This window comes from Geospiza fortis, unplaced genomic scaffold (assembly GCF_000277835.1).
Source record: "Geospiza fortis unplaced genomic scaffold, GeoFor_1.0 scaffold285, whole genome shotgun sequence".
Lineage (NCBI taxonomy): Eukaryota > Metazoa > Chordata > Aves > Passeriformes > Thraupidae > Geospiza > Geospiza fortis.
In genome coordinates this window covers 721,935-741,588 of record NW_005054403.1, presented here as the reverse complement: position 1 = coordinate 741,588, position 19,654 = coordinate 721,935, and the positions used below count along the sequence as shown (strand labels likewise).

The 19,654-nt window shown below is 47.1% G+C and overlaps 1 protein-coding gene across 1 annotated transcript in view; it reads right to left on the bottom strand.

Annotated features, from left to right (window-relative positions):
- Positions 1-9,542: 9,542 nt before the first annotated feature.
- The window catches only part of RS1 (retinoschisin 1), a 13,162-nt gene continuing 3,050 nt past the window's right edge, over positions 9,543-19,654 (bottom strand). The window contains exons 2-6 of the mRNA XM_005426153.2: positions 14,211-14,236; positions 13,789-13,894; positions 11,116-11,257; positions 10,793-10,988; positions 9,543-9,700 (exon numbers count right to left, since the gene is read on the bottom strand). Coding sequence (XP_005426210.1) covers positions 9,548-9,700; positions 10,793-10,988; positions 11,116-11,257; positions 13,789-13,894; positions 14,211-14,236 — 623 coding nt within the window. The 3' untranslated portion in view covers positions 9,543-9,547. The remainder of the gene's footprint in view (positions 9,701-10,792; positions 10,989-11,115; positions 11,258-13,788; positions 13,895-14,210; positions 14,237-19,654) is intronic.

The following is a 19,654-nucleotide window of genomic DNA, read 5'->3' as shown; positions in this document are numbered from 1 at the left end:
AGTGTTCAGGCATTGGAATAAGTTGTCCAGGGATGCGGTGCAGTCACCGACTCTGGAAGTGTTTGAGAGCATCTGGATGTGGCACTTGGGGATGTGGTTTGGAGGTGACTGGGGTGGTTGATGGTTGGACTGGATGATCCTAAAGATTTCTTCCAACCTTGATGATTGTGCATTCAGTCTCACAGGGAACGTTCAGGCTAGACTCTCCTGTGCTTTGTGGATATGTATCCTTTTGCCTCTGCAAGGTTTTTAGCTTGCTGGTAAGATCTTCATGCTGGGGATGATGGTACTGGGCTATATGTGGTTGTTACGATTTCTAGCGAGGAAAAATGTTTCTAAAGGATTTTTTTTTCTCTGTACCCATTAAGTTAAATCAGGGTGATCCCTGACTGTACATATAGCTGTTTAAAGTAGTTAGCAAATCTTCAAAGGTGACCCAAGGAATGTTTGAGTATTTGGTGGCCCATTATTTACAGAAACTTGTTTCTACTTCATACTGCATTTTCCTCTTGAATTCAACAAACTGTAGTATCTTTCAGTTGAATACTAAATTGTGTTGAATGTATGTAGTATATTCTTTCTTCTGTTGGAAAGAAGTTCCAGTAGCTCGGCCAGCTGATGCTGGGATGAATTCTGTATTTTTAACTTGGTCTAGCTTCCCAATATTTAGAATATGGCTAATGTAATTTTGTTGAGATTTTCAAAGGAGTCTTGATGTTCTGACTTAATAAAGAGGAAGAGAATTACAGAACAAACTCTCTTGTAAGCGTGAGCTTTCCTTTGCACTGGTCTGTGAGTCCTGTACTACATGCTCTATAGATTTATTTAGTATAAACGATCCTAGTTTAACTGTATTTTATTCTTTGGCAATCTTTTGCCTTATGGCATCACTGATGATGTGAATAAAAAAGAAACTATGTTTCAGAAATTAACTGTAGTAATTTTGCAGAAATCAAGCTGCCTAAACTTGTCTGTATGTTTTAGTTATAGCTCTTGAGCTCTTTTTAACTGAAAAAAAGCACCTTAAGGTCATCCTAACTGAAATTGTGTAAGTGTCTAAGCTGTTGTTTTAAACTTCAATGTAAATGTATTTACTTAGAACAACATCTGTTTTCAACAGACCTGGCCACAGAGAGCAGTCCCTTTGACCTATTCTCTGCTTTTTGCTCTGTTTATGGCAGTCCAAGCTTCGTTGCCCCTCTGAGAGGTTGCAGGAGAGCACTGGGCAGAGTTCTTGGCAGGAAGTCAATGATCTCAGATTTGTCTCCTAAAACATTCCCCAAACACCACTTGTTCTTTTAGGTCAATATTAAAGCAGGCTTCAAACTTCCAAGTTCATGAGGCATCCTCAGATCATCTTTTGGCTTGTCACCTTTCTCTCTACCACACCAACTTGTTTCTGGGACCAAGACTCTTCAGGAAACAGTGGCCTGTGGTAGGCTCTTCCCCTTCCTTGTCATTGCAGTTAGATCTCTCAGGAGATCAGTCTCACTTGTTTAAAAAGCTACATACCAGCCTTTTCTTTTTTTCTTCAAAAAAGATGAAGTGTTAGCTGAGTAGACTCCTAGGTTCACTCAGAAAAAACTATGAATCCTTAACAATTCTGCAGATCTCCATATAAGAACACAGGGAACCTATGGGAATACAGATTATACAGCTCTGAAAGCACTGTTGTGACCTAGGTAGCTAAGGCAAAACCTAGCCACTTTAAAGAGGAGCTGTGCTCTAGAAGTACTGGGGGTTTTATTCATGTTTCTTTTTTTTTGTTGTCTTGTAATGATTTGTTAGTGAGACATGCTTCAAAATGCTTGCATGTAATTAATTCTGTATGTGTTGATCACTGTCAGAGTAGAGCTGGGAGAATATTTGCATCCCAGTCACACAAAGAGTGTGAAAAGGATAGCCATATATGATATACTGCAAATTGTGAGGTGGCAATGAATGTTTACTTTTTCCATTCCAGCTAGCATGCATACTACATCTGTTAATAGAGTAATATCACAAACAATGCATCTAGGCTGTTGTTCATGTTAGTAGGCCCACCATTTGAAAGAGGAGTGCCACAGGAGATGGTTGGAAAGGTGATGTGCCCTATGTAACCATTTTTGAATAACCTTCAAATCAAGACACTATTTAAGAACAGGTGCCTTTCCCAACACAGCTCTTTCTAATGGTATCATGATATTAACCATTCCTTAACTGGGTTTGTAATGAATGAGGAAAAAAGCCATTTAAATTCTGGCCTTTTTTTAAAAGGGGTGATTTGAGTAAACCCTTTTAATATAACAAAACTTGGAAGTTCTAGATGTTGGCACCTTTTTCAAATGGTCAAGCAGCAGCAGTGCATCAATGCTCAGGCTCAGCAGGCAAGTGAAGGCTTGTGCTGTACTGAATGTTGTACTGAAACAGAAGATTCCTCATTTTGCTACCACAAAGCAAATTCCATTAAAATTAGCAAAGCAGATTTTATAGGAGATCCTCTTTCAACTGTAAGAAAAAAGCTGCATTAGGTCATCTGTTCTCTCAGTGGAGTGTCTTAACAACTACCACATGAGACAGCACAGGTATATCTGACGGATTAGGTCTGCATTTTACTTGTTCTGAGTTCTGCTTGGATACAGATTTGTGACCTTGTGTGCACCAGTTGTTTGGTGCAAAAGCTGGGGTTTGTGGAAGATGCATGTGAAGTATGAGAGGAACTGGCCCCACTATGTTTGGATGCTTTCATTCCACCAAATCAGATTGCTTCTTAGGCTCTTTTAGAACATAACAAAATGTGCAGCTGGGCAAAAGTGACTCTTGAACCATGGTCCATGAGCCTGAACATGGAATTTGTGTCTTAGTCTAAGAATGACTACACATCTCTTGTCTTCTCTGCAAGTCAATCTACCTCCTCTCTCTTGCAGAATGTGGTTAAGGTTGAGTTTGTTTATTCTGAGCTTATTGTTGACTCCAAATTTGGAAGAGACATCTAAAAAGATTCTTCCTCTAGGTACTGTTAGCAACCATGTAATAAAATATTGTTGGGCCTTCATCTGAAATACTTCTGAAACCTCCAAGCCATCTGAGCTCTCTCTCTCTAGATCCTAGTGCCATCCTTTGCACTGCTTTGCAGTCTTCCCTTGGCCTTCCCCTTGTGGTTCTCAAATATTGCAGTTGCCTTGTTCTTTGTTGTTTCTCTAGTGCAGATTTTCAGGGAGTTAGAGGCCTTATCTACTACTCCACCCTATTTGCTGTTTTACTCAAACAGCTATCCTTAGACTTGCTCAGGATTTCCTTCATTTTAATTTTCCATTACATCTGGGTGAGATACCTTACCTCATTGTGCCCCCACCAAAACTCACTGCCTACCAGGCTTTTCCTTCCACCAGGTCTCTGTTTTCACAGGGCGTTGTTTCTCTGGATCTGTTCTGAGAAATGCAAGGTGGCATCTTAATTGTACAGGCGTGGAAATGCTGTGTTGTGAAGTAGCTGTTGTCAGAGCTTTCCATTAGCATAAAGATAAAGCATGTTCATAGCACAAGGTGGAAGCTGCTGTTCAATTTTCCTATAGGATATGAACCTCTGGGTGTAAACTCCTGACATGTAAATCCAGTGGCAGTTTTTAAGTCTGTAGTTACAAGGCAAAACTTTAAGCATAGGGAACTCTCTCGACCTTCCTTTTTTTTTTTTTTTTTTTTTTTTTTGCTAGTGCACATCTTATACTACTGAAGGATTTGACTAATTGAAAGAAGTAAGTTTATATTTGGATTATATGGACCAATAAACTAAAATCTTTCCAGAAACCATAATTTTTTTTTGGAAATTCTATGCAGGCATCTTAAAATCTGGTTAATCTGATAAGGAATTCCAGGACTGCTTAGGTCTCCACTGTGGAATGTTTCATTTTAAATTTGTGACATTTGGAAGAAAAAAAAAATAAATTTAGGATTTTTTTTCACTATCTGCCAGTACAGATTAACAGGCTGGGGAGGCAGCTTTCAAAACGTATAAATTTATGGATAAGATTCCCTGATGTTCTTAACAGCTTTTAGAAATCTAAAGCGCACAAACTTTTAAATCTACCGTGCTTTCTGTTGTGGAAGGGATATGTTGTGGTGTTAGCCTTTTTAATCCTGAAATACAAATTGATTTTAAAATGTGTTGAATATTTAAGGATGACTTCATGCAAGTTAATAAACCATTTGTAAAGTGTTTGTATACAACCCTTTGTATCATGTTGTTGGTACACCTTACCAAATTTTTTTTGAGCATGTATTCCATTCTTTACTTCTGTACAATTTCTATTGTTGCTGTAAATATTCTAAAAGAGAAAAAAAAAATCCTGTGGTAACCTTAATTATCAGCATGGAAATGGTTAATTTTTACTGAGCACAATGTATTTTTGAATGGGCCTTCCAAAATATGTCTTTAATAAAAATGCAGATTTTGCACTAGAACCCTGGCACTGTTCAACAGCTGATGTTATTCCTGACACGTCTCTTCGAGAGCACCTCTCCCTATGTTAGCTTGGCTCATGTGAGTGGAATGGACCAGAACCAGAACTCCTGTGCCCAGTGGGTCACTGCCAGGTCCTGGCTGACTCCCCAGTCTGAGAGGCCACTTGTGTCTGTCCACAAGCCTGATGTTTCCTACACAGGGCAACGTCTCTGAAGCACCTTGTTGCCCACCATTCCTCTAATCTCATTGCAGGATGGATTCTTCCTTTCAGGGCAAGAATGTCTGCTGTTCTCTTTTTTGAACAGTACCAACCCACCAAGCCCCTTAGCAGGCACCACCAGAAATTAAAAGGCCCTGAAAGTTTCCAGCCCAGAGTCTTCAACACAGGAGAAGTGTCATGATGACATTTTGTCATTGTGACATGTAAACTGAGACATTTCTAGGCAAATGTTGAGGAGTTGAGGTGTCAGCAATAAGAGTTTTTGATGGCTTCCTCTTTAATGTATCCTGGCTATGAGGTTTTTTTGTTACTGTGTGCAGCTTTAAAAAAACTTTAAATATTTCCCTGCTAGTCTCTCATTTTTTGCGATAATTGGAAACAAACTAAATAGGAACCATTTTTCCTGGGTCTCCCTTCTTTCCCTCTGAGCTCCAGCAAGATTTGCTGAAAGCCAGGACTCGCAGTCTGTTAGATCCCTCTGAAACAGCTGCCTGATGGGTTGTGCAGCAACCACAGGCTTGGTGAGACCAGGCTGCTGCCAGTGCCTGCACTGAGCTGTGCCCATCACCTCCCCAAGAGGGAAACTTCCAGCCTGAGCTAATGGCTTCAACTTCCACCAGGAAAAGCAGTCCACCATTTTGATATTTCCATCCAGAAATGGGGTTGAAATGCATTTCCTTGAGGTGTCCAGTGCTCTGGGGACTTAGCTTAACTCTTAAAACCTTACTTGGCTCTTACTCTTCCAACAATCTAGTTTAGTAACCCCTTTTCTGTACTCCCTGAAGAGCCCTAGAAACTGGAGTGGCCATCTCCTTGAAGAGGTTGAGCACCTTGATGTGGTATCCCCAGTGTAGTCAGTTTTAAACCCCCTTGGGATGGAGGGCAGAGTGGACATTTTTCTCTGGATGGAAGTGAAGGGATAATTCCTGCATTCCATTAAGATAAAGGGACTGTTGACTTACAAATTAAATGGCTGGTCTGGAGGCCTGAGGCAGTCTCTGATCAGGTACCTTAGATTGGGTACAAACTTCTCAGCACCGTTTGTTCCCTCACTTCTCTCTACACATCCCATCCTAAAAATCCAGGCCATAAAGCTGAAAGCCGTGCTTGGTCCTACTTCCTGTTTCAAACCCCTTGTGTTTTATGCGGCTGCAAAGCCATACATTGGTCTCCCTATCTCTGCAGGATTGTTTAACATCTTTGGCAGTGGGATTGGGTGTGCTCTCACCAGCCCCTGTTGTGTGGTTGACATGCAGGAGGGAAGGAAACCCATCCAGAGGGAGCTGAGCAGGGAGCTGGGCCTGTGCAAACCCCATGAAGTTCAACAAAGCCAAGTGCGAGATCCTGCATGTGGGTCAAGAAAGTCACAAGAAATACAGATTGGAGGAGGGACAGAGCAAGAGCACCCCTGAGGGGAAGGACTTGGGGCTGCTGGTGGATGAAAAGTTCAGCATGAGACAACAAAGTGTAACTCCAGCCCAGAAGGCCGATTGTGTCCTGGGCTGTATCGAAAGCAGTGTGGGCAGCAGAGTGAGGGAGGGGATTCCCTCTGCTCTGCTCTGCTCTGCTCTGCTCTGCTCTGCTCTGCTCTAGTGAGACTCCACCTGGAGTACTGTGCCCAGGTCTGGGGCCCCCAATGCAAGAAAGATGGGAACCTATTGGAGCATGTCCAGAGGAGGGTCACTAATATGTTCACAGGGCTGGCACACCTCCCCTATGAAAACAGGCTGAGAGATTTAGGCCTGGAAGAGAAGGCCCTGGTGAGATCTTATAGCACCTTCCAGTACCTACAGGAGGCTGCAATAGGGCTGGAGAGGGACTTTCACAAGCACATGTAGTTATAGGACAAGGGGGATTGGCTCTAAGCTAAAGGAGGGCAGCTTTAGATTAGATATTACGAAGAAATTCTTTACTGTGAGGGTGGTGAGGCACTGGGACAAAATGCCCAGAGAAGTTGTGGACTCCCCATCCCTGGAGGTGTTCAAGACCAGGTTGGATGGGGCTCTGAGAAACCTGATCTAGTGGAAGATGCCCCTGCCCATGGCAGGGAGATAGGAACTAAATGATATTTAAGGTTCCTTCCAACCCAAACCATTCTGTGATTCTATGATTATGAGGAAAAGCTTTTGTATTTATGTAATTATACTTCAGCTGGCACTGTCTCACTTTCATGATGGTCTCAGTCACACTGTTACTCCAACATGCTGAATTTATGCAGAAGTCAAATGCAATTCTAAAAGCATTTTAGGACCACTTAATTAATTAAGCCTCTCAGCACTCTTTATATAAGAGGCAGAGGTTAAGTGAATTTCTAGAGGTCAATTAGCAAGTGAGCTGCATGGCAAGGATCAGAACAGAAACTCCTGCTTTAGCAGGAGCCATTTAGTTGTAAGTCAAAAGTCCCTTCCCTGTGCAAGTGGAGAGGTGAACTGCAGACAAAGGACAGGGCAAGGCAAGAGGCAAATGAACTGTGAAATGCACTATGTTCCATCTTACATATTGCCATACATTTCAATCTAGACAAAGGTCTAGTGATTTCTTTGAAGATGGGAGGCTGGAAGAGTGATAGCACAGGTCCTTTCTACCTAGAAATTTTTTTTTTCCTCCAAGGTTTTATTATATCCTCTCTGTAGGCTCAGTCATGTGAAGATACATAATTTAGAGTGGTGCCTTGGTGTATAATGGTATGTGGTCCATCCATTCAGGCTTTGCATTAAGCCTGCCAGCTCTTCCAAATCTCACAGGAGCTTCTGGCCTTTGCCATCGGGTGCATTTCCAAAACCAGACAAGTTAAAAACTCTGGACTGTGCACAGGAGCTTGTCAGAGGCCAGTCACAGACAAGGCTTTAACTAGCTACAGTCAAGCTTTGGGGTGATACAAATACTCACCAGCTTGTCCTTCTGCCCCTCGCAGCCCCCCTCCACTCTTCAGTCATGCAGGAAAACATCAGCACCAAGGCTCCTTCCCCCATCACCATCCATCACAGAGCAGAGCTGCCTGTGCTGCTTTTAGGGCAGGGAGAGCTCTGTCTTAACATGTTGGCAACTGCCTTCAGGGCCTGGAAATGCTTCAGCTTTCAGTGTTGATGTTAGGAAGACAAGAGCTGTGATGGCTGCTGGGGAGCCCTTGTCTCCCTGGTGCTGGATGTGCAGTGCCTCCAGGGAGGCTGCTACACCATGCTGGTCCCACAGCTTGGCTGCTGAGGAAGTGCCACGAGCTCAGTGGATCCTCTCAGCAGAGCTTGCCTTGACTGTTCAGCATTAAGGGACCCATACAGTGATTTCTTACTGAGAAAATGTGTCCCTAGACCAATTTGTGGATAGGCAAAAATCCCACCCATGGATGAGGAGGTGGGAGGGAAGCAAGGGAGTGCTGGTGTATAGCAATCATCTCAGCAGATGGGAATTGGTCTTTTTTACATCTCTATAGACTTCATACTGTTGGTTAGTGGAGCAGCTTTCAGACTTGCCAGAAGAGCTTATTTCCCTGAGAACTATTATTTGCCTCTACATATAGGAATAAAACAAGGCAGAAATATCTGCTCTCACAAATGAATGTGATGAATTGGACAGCCATCCAAAAGCTTTTCTCATGTTTTTGGTCACATGTCATTTGGTTTTAGTCATATCTGTACTCCTACCCTACACACTGAGCATTCACCTCTCTGTCCATAGGGATAAGGAGAGGACAGGAGAGGCAGACGGGCTGCCTCAGTGCCACTGTCTTCATGCCTCTCCTCTCTTCCCTGACACAGTTCAGGTTCTGTTGCTGTGGGTCTTTGGGATGGTTGCACAGATTGTTGGAAAATAGGGAAAAGGCCTCTGGTGCCTGCCAGGCTTGAGCTGCAGGTGTGTGGGAAGGCAAACCAAAGCTGTCACTCCAGAGCTCCCCACAACCCTCCCTCATGGGAGCTGTGGGGGCTGCAGGTCCCACCTGGGCTGTGTTGGGCTGAGGCAGGGACATGAACCTTAGTGATTGGGCTGTCACCTCAGGAGGTGGGTTCATTATCCACATGCCCCAAATTCCTTGGATGCTAAACACCCGCTGGAGATTGGGCTATGGAGATCAAACAGTTAAGAAGAGTGAGTCCCTGTATCTGTGCCCAAACATCCACAGGGAGCAAAGTGCTGGGGTCCGCAAGATGTGCCAGTGCAAAACCAGAGAGAACACAAGGCACCGATGTCTGTCCCAAAACCAGGCACAGCAGCTCAGGCCAGAGGGCTCCTGATACAGGCAAACATGAGGTGATTTGAGAGCGTGATATTCAGATGGGGGCCCTCGTACCAGGGATAGGCCAGATGAGGCCCCAGCCCCGTCTCAGGGATGAGGGTGAGATGTCTGTCCTGGCATACAACAATACATCCCGAAGAGAATCCAAGCCCTGCCTGTGGACCTCATCTGCATGTATTCCAGTGTTCATAGCACATTGTGATGATCGTTTCCCCAGCCAGCCTAACACCCAGGGCCAGAAGCACTGCATCTCACAGGATCTCGCTTGCATCTCACAGGATCCAAGCTATGGCCCTGAACCTTTCCCTTCCCCAGTGTGTGTCCCACAACCCCCATCAGCTCTATCACCAGGCAGGGTGTGAAGTAACATTTTATTCAAGACAGCCCTTCCCTTGCAGGCTGGGTTTTTCCACACAGGAGGCCTAACACCCAGGGCCAGAAGCACTGCATCTCACAGGATCTCGCTTGCATCTCACAGGATCCAAGCTATGGCCCTGAACCTTTCCCTTCCCCAGTGTGTGTCCCACAACCCCCATCAGCTCTATCACCAGGCAGGGTGTGAAGTAACATTTTATTCAAGACAGCCCTTCCCTTGCAGGCTGGGTTTTTCCACACAGGAGAGGGGCTGGGCAGGGCAGGGCAGGCAGACCCGTCGCTCAGCCGCACTTGCCCAGGCACTCGAGGAGCTCCATGCGGATGGCGATGCGCACGTGCCAGCCCAGCGGGATCAGGCGGATGTAGCGCGCCACGATGGGCGGCCGCAGCAGGTTCTGCACCGAGGACGAGCGGTCCGAGTTGCCATAGAAAACCTGTCAAGGCAGGGGTGGGTGGTTAGGGGGCTGGAAATCCTGTCTCGTGACTTTGGGGTGCCTGTGCAGAGCAGAGGAGGAGGAGGCTCCTTCCCCTCCACCCTCAAAACAAAAGAATTTAAAAATAGCCTGATGTGGACAGTGTTTGTCACACTGATTCAGTTTTCTTAGTAGGCCGTTTTCCCCCATCAGTCCTGCACTTTTTACAGTTAGGCCAGAAAATCTCATCCCATTCTTTCTCATTTGTCTTCCTTGGACAACTCCTTGCTTGTTTGGAGTGAGCATGATTGACTTTGGCTCTTTGGAGTTCATGAGCCAGGCTCCTACAAAAGCCATTATAGACAAAAAAATATATGTGAGGTCCCTTTCCCCATTCCTTGGCCTGGGTGTCACATCTGCTGCCATGACCTGTGTTTTGGGAAAGCTCAGCATCTCCCCAGGGCTGCAGGAGCTTCAGCAAAGCCAGCAAAGCCTCTTATGCTAGGACAGGGCCATTCCCATAGATGGGCATTGAGGACACCTGGGAGGCAGCAGCTGTGGCATTCCCCAACCCAGCTGGACTGCACAGGGATCAGAGGCAACTCTAATATCTCCCCATTGCAGTTTTTTGTTTCAAGTCAACCAGTAAGAAGTGCAGCGTGAGAATGGTTTGGTGGGTCATGACTTGACTAGTTGCAGATTTGTCTGAGGGCTTTTTCTGCACCAGGATGACACACATTACCTGGACGTGGCAATAACAGAAGTCCCTGTGCAGTGCTGAAGCATGGCTGGGTTGTGCGGCCACAGCTGAGAAAGGGGTTTTATCATGGAGTTGCTGCCTCCTCTGCAAGGCCAGTTAATGCCTCTGAGCTTAATCTGGACTCCAGTATGATCATTAGCAAACATAAATAATGTATTTTGTCCTTCTGCACTGGTCAGCATGACACACTCTCACTTCAGGCCCCTCTCTGTGCTGCTCCCTGATGCAGAGTGAGCACCGAGACCCACCCTGCTGCTCCCACAGGATCCCCTTTTGATGCACCTTCCTCTGAGACCTGTTGTCACCAAGCATGCCACCCTTCCACCAGTGGCCAAAGAGCCAAGGTCACTGACCCGGTTGTTCCCGGTCTGGTCCTTGTAGTAGACCCAGTTGAGGTTCTCGTCGGTGCGGTACTGCACGCTGTACTTGGTCATCCACTCGTCAGCATCACAGCGCCCTTGGGTCAGGATCCCCGAAATCACCTTCACCTCCTTGAGGTCGATCTGCAGCCACTGTGCAGTGTCCTGGTACTTGGAGAGCCACGCACACCTGGGGGGACACCACCCTGCTCTGTCCTTCACCATGCCCTCCCAGGCAGAGCCTCCTGTCCCACACAGCCAGGGCTCCCCAGCCCCCACAGCCCCAGGACCCCTCAGGGGGGCATTTCTGAACTCACCCGAAGCCTTGGCCGTTGAGGCGGGCCTTGTTGGCTGTCCAGGAGGAGTACCAGCCCGTGTACTGCTCGGGGTTGGAGCAGCTGATCTGGTCTGGGGTGACGGCACCAGACTCAAAGCCCAGGGGCTTGTGGTAGGGACACTCTGCAGAACAAGGGAAAAACACTAAAGGGACAGAAGTGGCTCTGTTTTCTGGGTGTGTTTGCACACATATTGGGAACACCTCCTGGGGCTTCATTGCTCTCTCTTCTCCCTGATTAGATTGCTGGGAATGCTCTTATCCTACACCACAACCTGCCCTGGGGCCACAGGGTCTTCATTTCTAACCTTCACTCGTGTTAATTTTTAGCTCTTCTTTCTCTCTCAGACTTACTAGACTTGTTCTGACTGCAACACTTTGGAGGAAAGGTTTTATTCAGATGTTGCAGTCTGAATCTCCCTCTTGTAAGCATGTGGAAGAGCCTGACTGGTTGCATCAACCTGGGTCCAGCCTCCAGGCTGTCAGCTTTTTGCCTTCAGTAATGCAGGGCACTTCTTTTCTTGCTGGGCTTTACCTCCTTCTGCTCCTCCAATGACTGTCTGATTTATGGCTCTACTTGCATGGCAAAATTGCTGAGCCAGCTCAGGTCATCCCTCCACAAGCACCCTCAGATCTGCATTTCTCTGCATCTGGAGGTGGCCTTGCCTTGTGGAAAACTTGCAGGTGCTCTGGTGCCAGCGAGGTGTCATGCTCAGCCCTGCTGAGGGATCATCCCTGGCTCAGGGATTTCCATCTCAGTGTTTGACTGCAGATCTTCAGGGTAACAATCCTGCCCCCACAACTGTCTTCTGCAATAGTGAGAAATTCAACATGACTACCACTGGCTACAAAACAACTGGAGAAAGAAATACTCACTCCTCATTAAAACTTTCTGTGGTGGGTCACCACACAGTGCTCTGGAAGGCAAGACTTTAGTGAGGCTGAGCACCTGCATGCTACCTGGACCTAGCTGCAGGGGTTTTTGTTATGATCTTTTTTTATGTGATCAGGTTATCATTGTGTATCAAGATACACAGAATGAAGGCACTCAAGTGTCACATAGGGACTTCCTAGGCAACCATCTATATTATGGGCAGCATTTTCTGATTTTGCAGCCTGTGGAGCCTCTGGAGTCCCCTGAAGTAATTCTGTCCCTTTCTCCAGTTTAGCATAGTCTGTTTCACGGGTCTCAGCAAAAAGGAGCAAGCAAAGCTCTCTGCAGTTCACTTGGGGGTGAGAGGTTTCCTTGCCTTATCAGTGCCTCAACAACCACCGTGGTGCCCTGTGCCAAAAGCAATCAACATGTGGGGAGCATCAGTGGGTGTCCAAAGCCCAGCATGACTGTGGCCTCCCCGGTGCAACTCCCCAGCACTGCTGTGAATGAGACGGGGTCGATGTCTCATTAGCAAGCTCTACTAGGTCAATATTGCATGCCTCAATAGCTCATTAACATATCTTGCTCAGTTGGAACCTCATTAACATGTTTTGCTCCATGAAAACATATAGCCACTGTGCCACCTTCCTCCAGGCATGGAAACATCATGCTTTTCCACCATGTTAAAAGCCTTGCTCCCCTTGTGCAAGAGGGTGGCCTGTGTGTTTACTACTCGTCAGGCTTATCTCGAACACCACCCAACTTTACTTTTAGCAACACTAATCCACAACCACACAACTGTAATGCAATTAGCAGGTCACCTTCTGCTGAGTCCATTTGTGCCATGCACAGGGACCTGCCAAAACAGATGCCTGGTGCCTGCCCAGCCAAAGCAGCTGAACCATTGAACACTGTTCTGCCAAGCCAGAGAAAAGTCATGCAGTGTTTGTGAGGCTGTCTGCTCCCTTCAGCCATGCCAGAGGCAGCTCTGCATGGCTGCTCTGCAAACTGTCCCTGGGCAGCAGGGAACACCAGGCCACATCACACTGGCTGGGCTGGGCTGAGCTGGGCTGGGCAAGGAGAATGCAGAGCCCCTCTCTGGGGGCAGTGACAGCTGGAAGTTACAGTGGAAACGTTCCTCATTCAGGAAAACAAGGGAAATGCCTTCATTACTCAGCTACATAATGCTAATGTGAGAAACACCCCCTCACACCTGCCCTGGCCAGGAACCCCAGCTCAGCTCCTTGCCCATATGTTCCTTGGCCATGAACAGATCAACCAAACCTGCCACCTTCCCTTCCCTTCCCTTCCCTTCCCTTCCCTTCCCTTCCCTTCCCTTCCCTTCCCTTCCCTATTTAAAAATATGCTGCAAAGAAGGAATAAACTGTTTTTCTTGATCCCTGGAGAGTCTAGAAGATTTCACAAGCTAAACTGCAGCATGGGAGAATGAGCCTACATGGTACAAAAGGTTTCCTACAGCAAATCCTACACATGGCAGGAGCTGCCCCAGCTGGCTTCTGGAAGCACCAGCACCAAGGGCTCCAGAGGGACAAAGACAAATGCCCACTGTCCCTGGTCAGCATGGGCCAGCAGGGTGACCTCCCAAGGCCCAGGCATGGGGGCTGCCTCTGCCTGATGGTGCAGGGTCACCCCTCATCTCACAGTGGTTCAGCTCCACCACCTCATTGGCAGCTGGATTTGGAAGGTGCCAGCTCTGCAATGCCAGGTGCCAAGGGGAAGCTGCTGAGGGCACCAAGCACAGCTGCAGGGTCCCTCTGTTACCTGGCATGCACTCCAAGCCGTTAGTCCCGCTGGACCACACCGAGTTGGGGCCTCCTTGGCAGTCGCATTTGCAAGCCTTGCTGTGCCACAGCTCCAGTCTCTCATCCTAAATGAAAGGTAAAAAACAAGTAATAAATCTACACAGTCATCAACAATAGTGTCACAAGGCCATATCTGAATTCTGAACCTTAGATAAATGCTTGTGCCTGTCTGGACTGCTGCACCTTGTCTGAGACCCTTTCCTGCTGCCAGCTCAACCCAAAGCACAGAACAACTTGGATCCCCTTGGCTTCAGAGGTCAGAGCATGTGCCTGAGCTTGGAGGCCCAGGTGCCAACCTTCCTTCTGCCCCAAGGCACCAGGGCTGGGCAGTGTCAGACCCCCAGCATTCACCAGGCAGCTGAACCATCCAGAGAGACTTACCTCTCCTGGGGAGAGGGCCATCACAGCTGGGGAGTGGGCGTGGAGGGAAGAAAGAGAGAGATCAGAAACAAAAATGCTGTAAGCAAACATCAGAAAATACAATAAACATTTACTCCTGAGATAGAGACAAATAAATAGAGGAAGGACTGATGGATCTACCACATTTCCCCAAGCTGATTGCCAGGAGAAGGCAAGAGAACATGGGAAGGAGCAGGGCACTGCATGTGCTCATGTCTGCGCTACTCCTCCATAGGGTTTTCCTTCAGATGCCTTTGGCATCTCCTCTTCCTGATCAGTTACACCTGAATCACCCTGAGGCAAACACATGCTGGACCCCTCAGTCTCTGTTTCACAGCTAATTTTGCTCATATCCATTTTTTCTGTCTTTCTGCTCCACACTTTTCCTGTCACATTTTCCCCTTAAATGTTTAAGCTGATGGGCTTCAAGGGTCAAATCCTACCCTGGTGCCACTGCAGATCCCAAAGGTCTTTGGAGGAGATAGGGTATCTCACAAGGTGCTGGTCTGAGATCACTTCCTCTGGATGTGATGGAGAAAAAAGAAATGTAAATAGGCCTTCCTAATCCGTTTTACAGACAAGACTACCTTTTTTTCCTTTCTTAGGGAAAACCAGTAATTGTGGCTGTGGAGGAAGAGACTGCTATTTTTGCAACATCTGACCTGTTTTATCTCCTGCCTCTTACTGAGCAATGGCTTTTTTATGAGGCTTTTTCCTTACTGAAATGGCTCTTCTTGCTTCACAGTGAAGTCCAAAGCAGAGTATGTTAATAGCTTTTAGACTGGTAGGATATTTCCCAAACAGCTATGAAAATAAAATCATTTAAAAAAATAATCCCATGACTTCTGATAACTCATCAACACAAATCAAATGTCAAACATCAGCTTTTCAGAGATGTAGACAATCTACAAGCCAGTAAGGAAAAAGTGATTGAGCAGGTAAAAGCTTGCATACAGGAGCCATGAGAAACCTGCCATCTCCAGAAGTACTGTGAATATGAAAAGACGACTTTTTTTCACCAAATGAATTAGACTCTGAATTATTCACTGAAATCTAGTTATGATTTATTCATTCATACACTGTCACTTTGCTGAACCTAGGAAGCTGCAGCTAATGCTGGGAATTTACATCCTACATTACTATAGCAAGTTTCATCTCAAAAGACTCACAAACACAGAGCAATTATAATCAGCTGAAATATAAACTGTATACAAAGCTTGGTTTATTACTGAAATGCAACTGCTCCTTGGGTGTCAAAATGAGTCTAAATGTATCCAGAGTCTAAAAGAAAGACCTTCAAAAGCAAAATGATAAATTTTTAAAAATTCCTTTCTCTAACACAGGCATGGTCTCCTGTGCTTCAGTGTCCCAGAGTGGCATTTCTGGCATCAGGAACTTACCACATTAACCCATGGCACTGGCACTGGCCCTGGCAGAAGAAGTAAATGCCAGTCTACAATCAAAAGTTGTGGCTTCTAGTCAGGCCCAAGAAGGAGGCAGGGATCACCCACAGCCCAGCATGCTCATGAGGAAAACATGCTTGTACATCTCCAGAGATCTTGGAAAGTGTAGGCTGGGGGTCCCACACAGCACTGCACTGCACTACACCTGCCCCAGCACAAATGTTACCAAGCCAAGCCCTGGGACTCCACCGAGCAGTCAGAAAACCAAGGCAGAGGGGCAAATCCAGAGCCACCCCTGTGCTGTGCCACATGAGGCAAAGAGGTTTGACTTAAACCCGTGTGAAAGTGATTGATGTTAATGCTGTCTGTCAATACAAGAGAAACCCGAATTTTATCACCTACCAAAACTGGACCATATTTGTCAATAAAGTAATGCAGTGCTTGCCTCTCCTGCCTGCCCTGTGTTGTTGGATGCCAGTGCAGGAGAGCCACTGGTACCTGGGGCATGAGATCCAGGCTGGCAGGTGCCTCTCCTGCCCCCCTGGCCCACAGAGGGGTGTCCTTTCCAAGCAGGACAGGTGCTCCAGGAGCACCAGCTGCAATAACTTCCTTACCCTGAGATCCGGGAAGGCTGCCCAGCCATCACAGCCTGCTGTGTGTTCCCATTGCCCAGCAATCCCTGGCTCACAGGGCTACAGGCTCAGCTCCTCCCATCCGCTTAACCACTTGATTTTCATCTTTAAAAGACTGATTTTTGAGGAGAAAACTTTTGTGGTTTTTTTGGTTTTTCTTATGGTGGTTTAATGTACTTTAGCCTGGAAAAGGGGTTGGAAAACGCTTTTTCTGGATCATGGAGTCATTAACCTAAGTTATGTTCCATGACTGGTGTGGTGAGTGAGGCCTGTTCTTAAGCACTGCATGCCTGGGGTGGGGAAAGGGGATGTGAGTTACCAGGATGGTGTAGGATATTGCTGTGTGACCATGCTGAGCCCTTCAATAGGCCTCCTCAGTCCCCCCCTTTGAGAGCCAAGATCAAAATTGAATATGCCATTGACACATGCAGCTGGAAACTCAACCCCTGTGAGTGAACAACGGGCACAAATGGAATAGATTCCAGGTGGGTGGGTGTATGGTAGCATCAATTCAAGCACCCAGAATAAATCCTCCTCCCCAGGTGACCCAGCCTTTTGTGGGTGGCAGCACTCAGCCAGTGGTGCCTGCTCCTGAGCTACAAGAGTGGCTTTGAGGGCTTTTAGCCTCATCTGCTAGGGGACACCACTGCAAATCAAGCAAGGGTGGGAATTTCAAGCACAAAAGCCCTTTTTTTTCAATGCAATGACAAACTTTTTCCAATGTTTTATTGGGTCGGTCCCACAACACACAGCAGTGCAAAGGCAGTGCCAAGGCACAGGTGCTGGAATGCTGCCCCTCTAGCTGTCCCAGCCCCCTCCACTCCTCACTGCATAACCTGCTGATTTAAACCCCTCAAACAGGAGTTCAGCTTCCCCTTTTTCAGCTAGGAGAGGTTAACTGCTACGGGCTCACTCCCAAAGGGGCTCAGCCACCCAACCATGGCACAGGAGAGCAGCAAACTTGGTATGAAGTAAGCACAGCAGTGGACAACCAAATGCCCTGCCTGGGCAGTGCAGCCTGATAACCCCTGGCCTTGGGAGAGGAGGGCAAATGAAAGATGCCCTTGCCTGCAGTTGGCCTCAAAACATAGTAATTGATATATTGGTGTGTTTACAGCTGTGACAGGCCCTGTCCTACAAAGGAAATGAAGAGGAAAGCTGGCTGCCAATAGTCTAAAAATGTGATGGGCAGTATGCTTTTATAGCAAGCATGTTTGCCTTCAAGGAAAGTTACAAAGATAATTGGTAATTGTAGGTCAGACAGAACCAATTGCTGCAATTCAAGGGACAGTCATAAGGCCTGCACAGCTGCCAGGGGCTGTTGTTTTAAAAGCACAGGACTGACAAAAACCCCAAAACAGTAAAAAGGAAAGAGTTCTATTTACTGCCCCCTAGGACCTTCAGCAAACCATCAGTTCAGTGAAATAAATTATTATCTGTGTTTGTGTGAGGCAGAGAGATAAGGCATGTGCCTTTCCCATCCCTTCATCCCACCCTGATGTGTGGTGTGTCCAGAGCACTGCCATGCACAAATGGTGTCCCACAGCACAGGATTTAGGGACCAGGGCTTGGGACAAGATCCAGGGCATGATTTTGTGCCAGGGAACCTGTGCTGGTGAGGCTGGGCTGGAGCCCAGGTCCTGAGATGTCTCCACTTGGCACCTGCTGCTGAGCAGGATGAAGGGGAATGATACTCCAGGAACTAGTCCAGGTTTGGGACAGAAAGAAAAGAGCTGGCAGAGGTAGCCTGGGGTGCCAGGATGGGGTTTCCTGAGATGGAAGTCGGAAAAAGCAGCAGTCACAGCTTAAGGATACTTGGGAAAAGGGGCAATCAATAGCAAAGAAACCCAGCTGCTGGCATTTTAATGACAGGAACAGGTAACTGTGTTTCTCAGAAAAATTGTAGTCATTAGGAATGTGGTTAAACAGGAGAAAGACAGGAGGCAGATAAGCGTGGGCAGAAGTAACACTGCCAAAGTCTATGTTCAATACAGTAACTCTGAGGAATTACATTCACTATCCTGACCATAAAGTCAGAGAAACAAGTCATTTTTTAGTGTGGGAATTAATGACATGTATACAAGCATGAGAAAGCACATTATAAATATGAAAAAAAAATATATAACACAGAATAAATGTCAGTCATTCCATTTACTGGAATAAGTTTGCACAAACTTATCATTACAGGAAATGTATGTGGAAAATGTTAAATCTTTTTATTTATTTACTTTATTATATAGGTGTCCTAGAAGCTTCACCTGGAAAATAGTTGATTTTTTGTCTCATCTCTGTAAGCAACATCTCAGTTTAATGGTGCTTAGAGAGGTAAAATTATTTTCTCTCCTCCCAGCAGAGAGCAATGTCCCCATGATGCAGCAGTGCTTTCTGGGCACAATGGCTCCTTTTGCACAGATAGTCACATGCTTCCCATCTGCACCTGTGAGTTATGGGGTAGAGGAAAGGAAACTATCTTAACCCCCCAGAAAAATAAGGCTGGAGCCGCAGAATAGCCCCAAAAAGTCACAAAAATGAAAGGCATGGCTGGAACGGGTGGCACTGGCTTTATCACGCTTTCTGAAAGGCCTTCTTTTCCCTGAGCACCGCATTAGACAGCATCAGGAGCAGAATTAGGTAACAGCCTGTGAGCAATACAGAGGGTCGAAACATTGGAAAAAGCATTGCAGCGCCTCTGTGCCCATCGGGTGCTCGTTTGTACCTTGCTATATTATTAACTGAAGCTATTTTTACATCCCAGCCCTGAAAATCGTGCCAGGCGGCTGAGGTGACTCACATCAGGTTGCACCAGCCTCCGTAAGGAGGAGCATTTGGGGAAGCTGCCACATCCGTGGTGTTCTCCCCATCGCTCCTTGCCCCTGTGCCGGGGGCAGTGGTGGCCCTGCTGCAGCTATGGCCGGTCCCCAGGTCCCCTCGGCAAGCAGAGCCCCCCTGCCCACAACACGCTTCGTGATTGCTTTTGTTGATTTTCCCCCGGGGCTTTTTCCATCGCCACGCTGGGCAGGCCCCACGGGACCCGGTGCTGTGCAAACAGCGCCTTTATCTCTAACAGGCCTTAAATGGCCCGCGGGAGCTGTGCCAGCAGGCAAGCACCGCCGGGACACCCGCACGTCTGTGTCCACCCTCAGACACCGGCAGCCAGGCTGGCCTGGGGACAGACAGCCCAGCCTGGGGACAAACAGCGCGGTGCCCATCCAGGGACTCTGGCACCTAAAGCTGCGCTGGGCCGAATGCTCAGCCTGTTTCTCCTGCAGGTGACATTGCGGCCCCAGCAGGGCCAGCAGGGCTCCAACACCCCGCACACACCGAGCCCTGATCCCTGCTGGGCTCCAGCATCCTGCACACACCGAGCCCTGATCCCTGCTGGGCTCCAGCA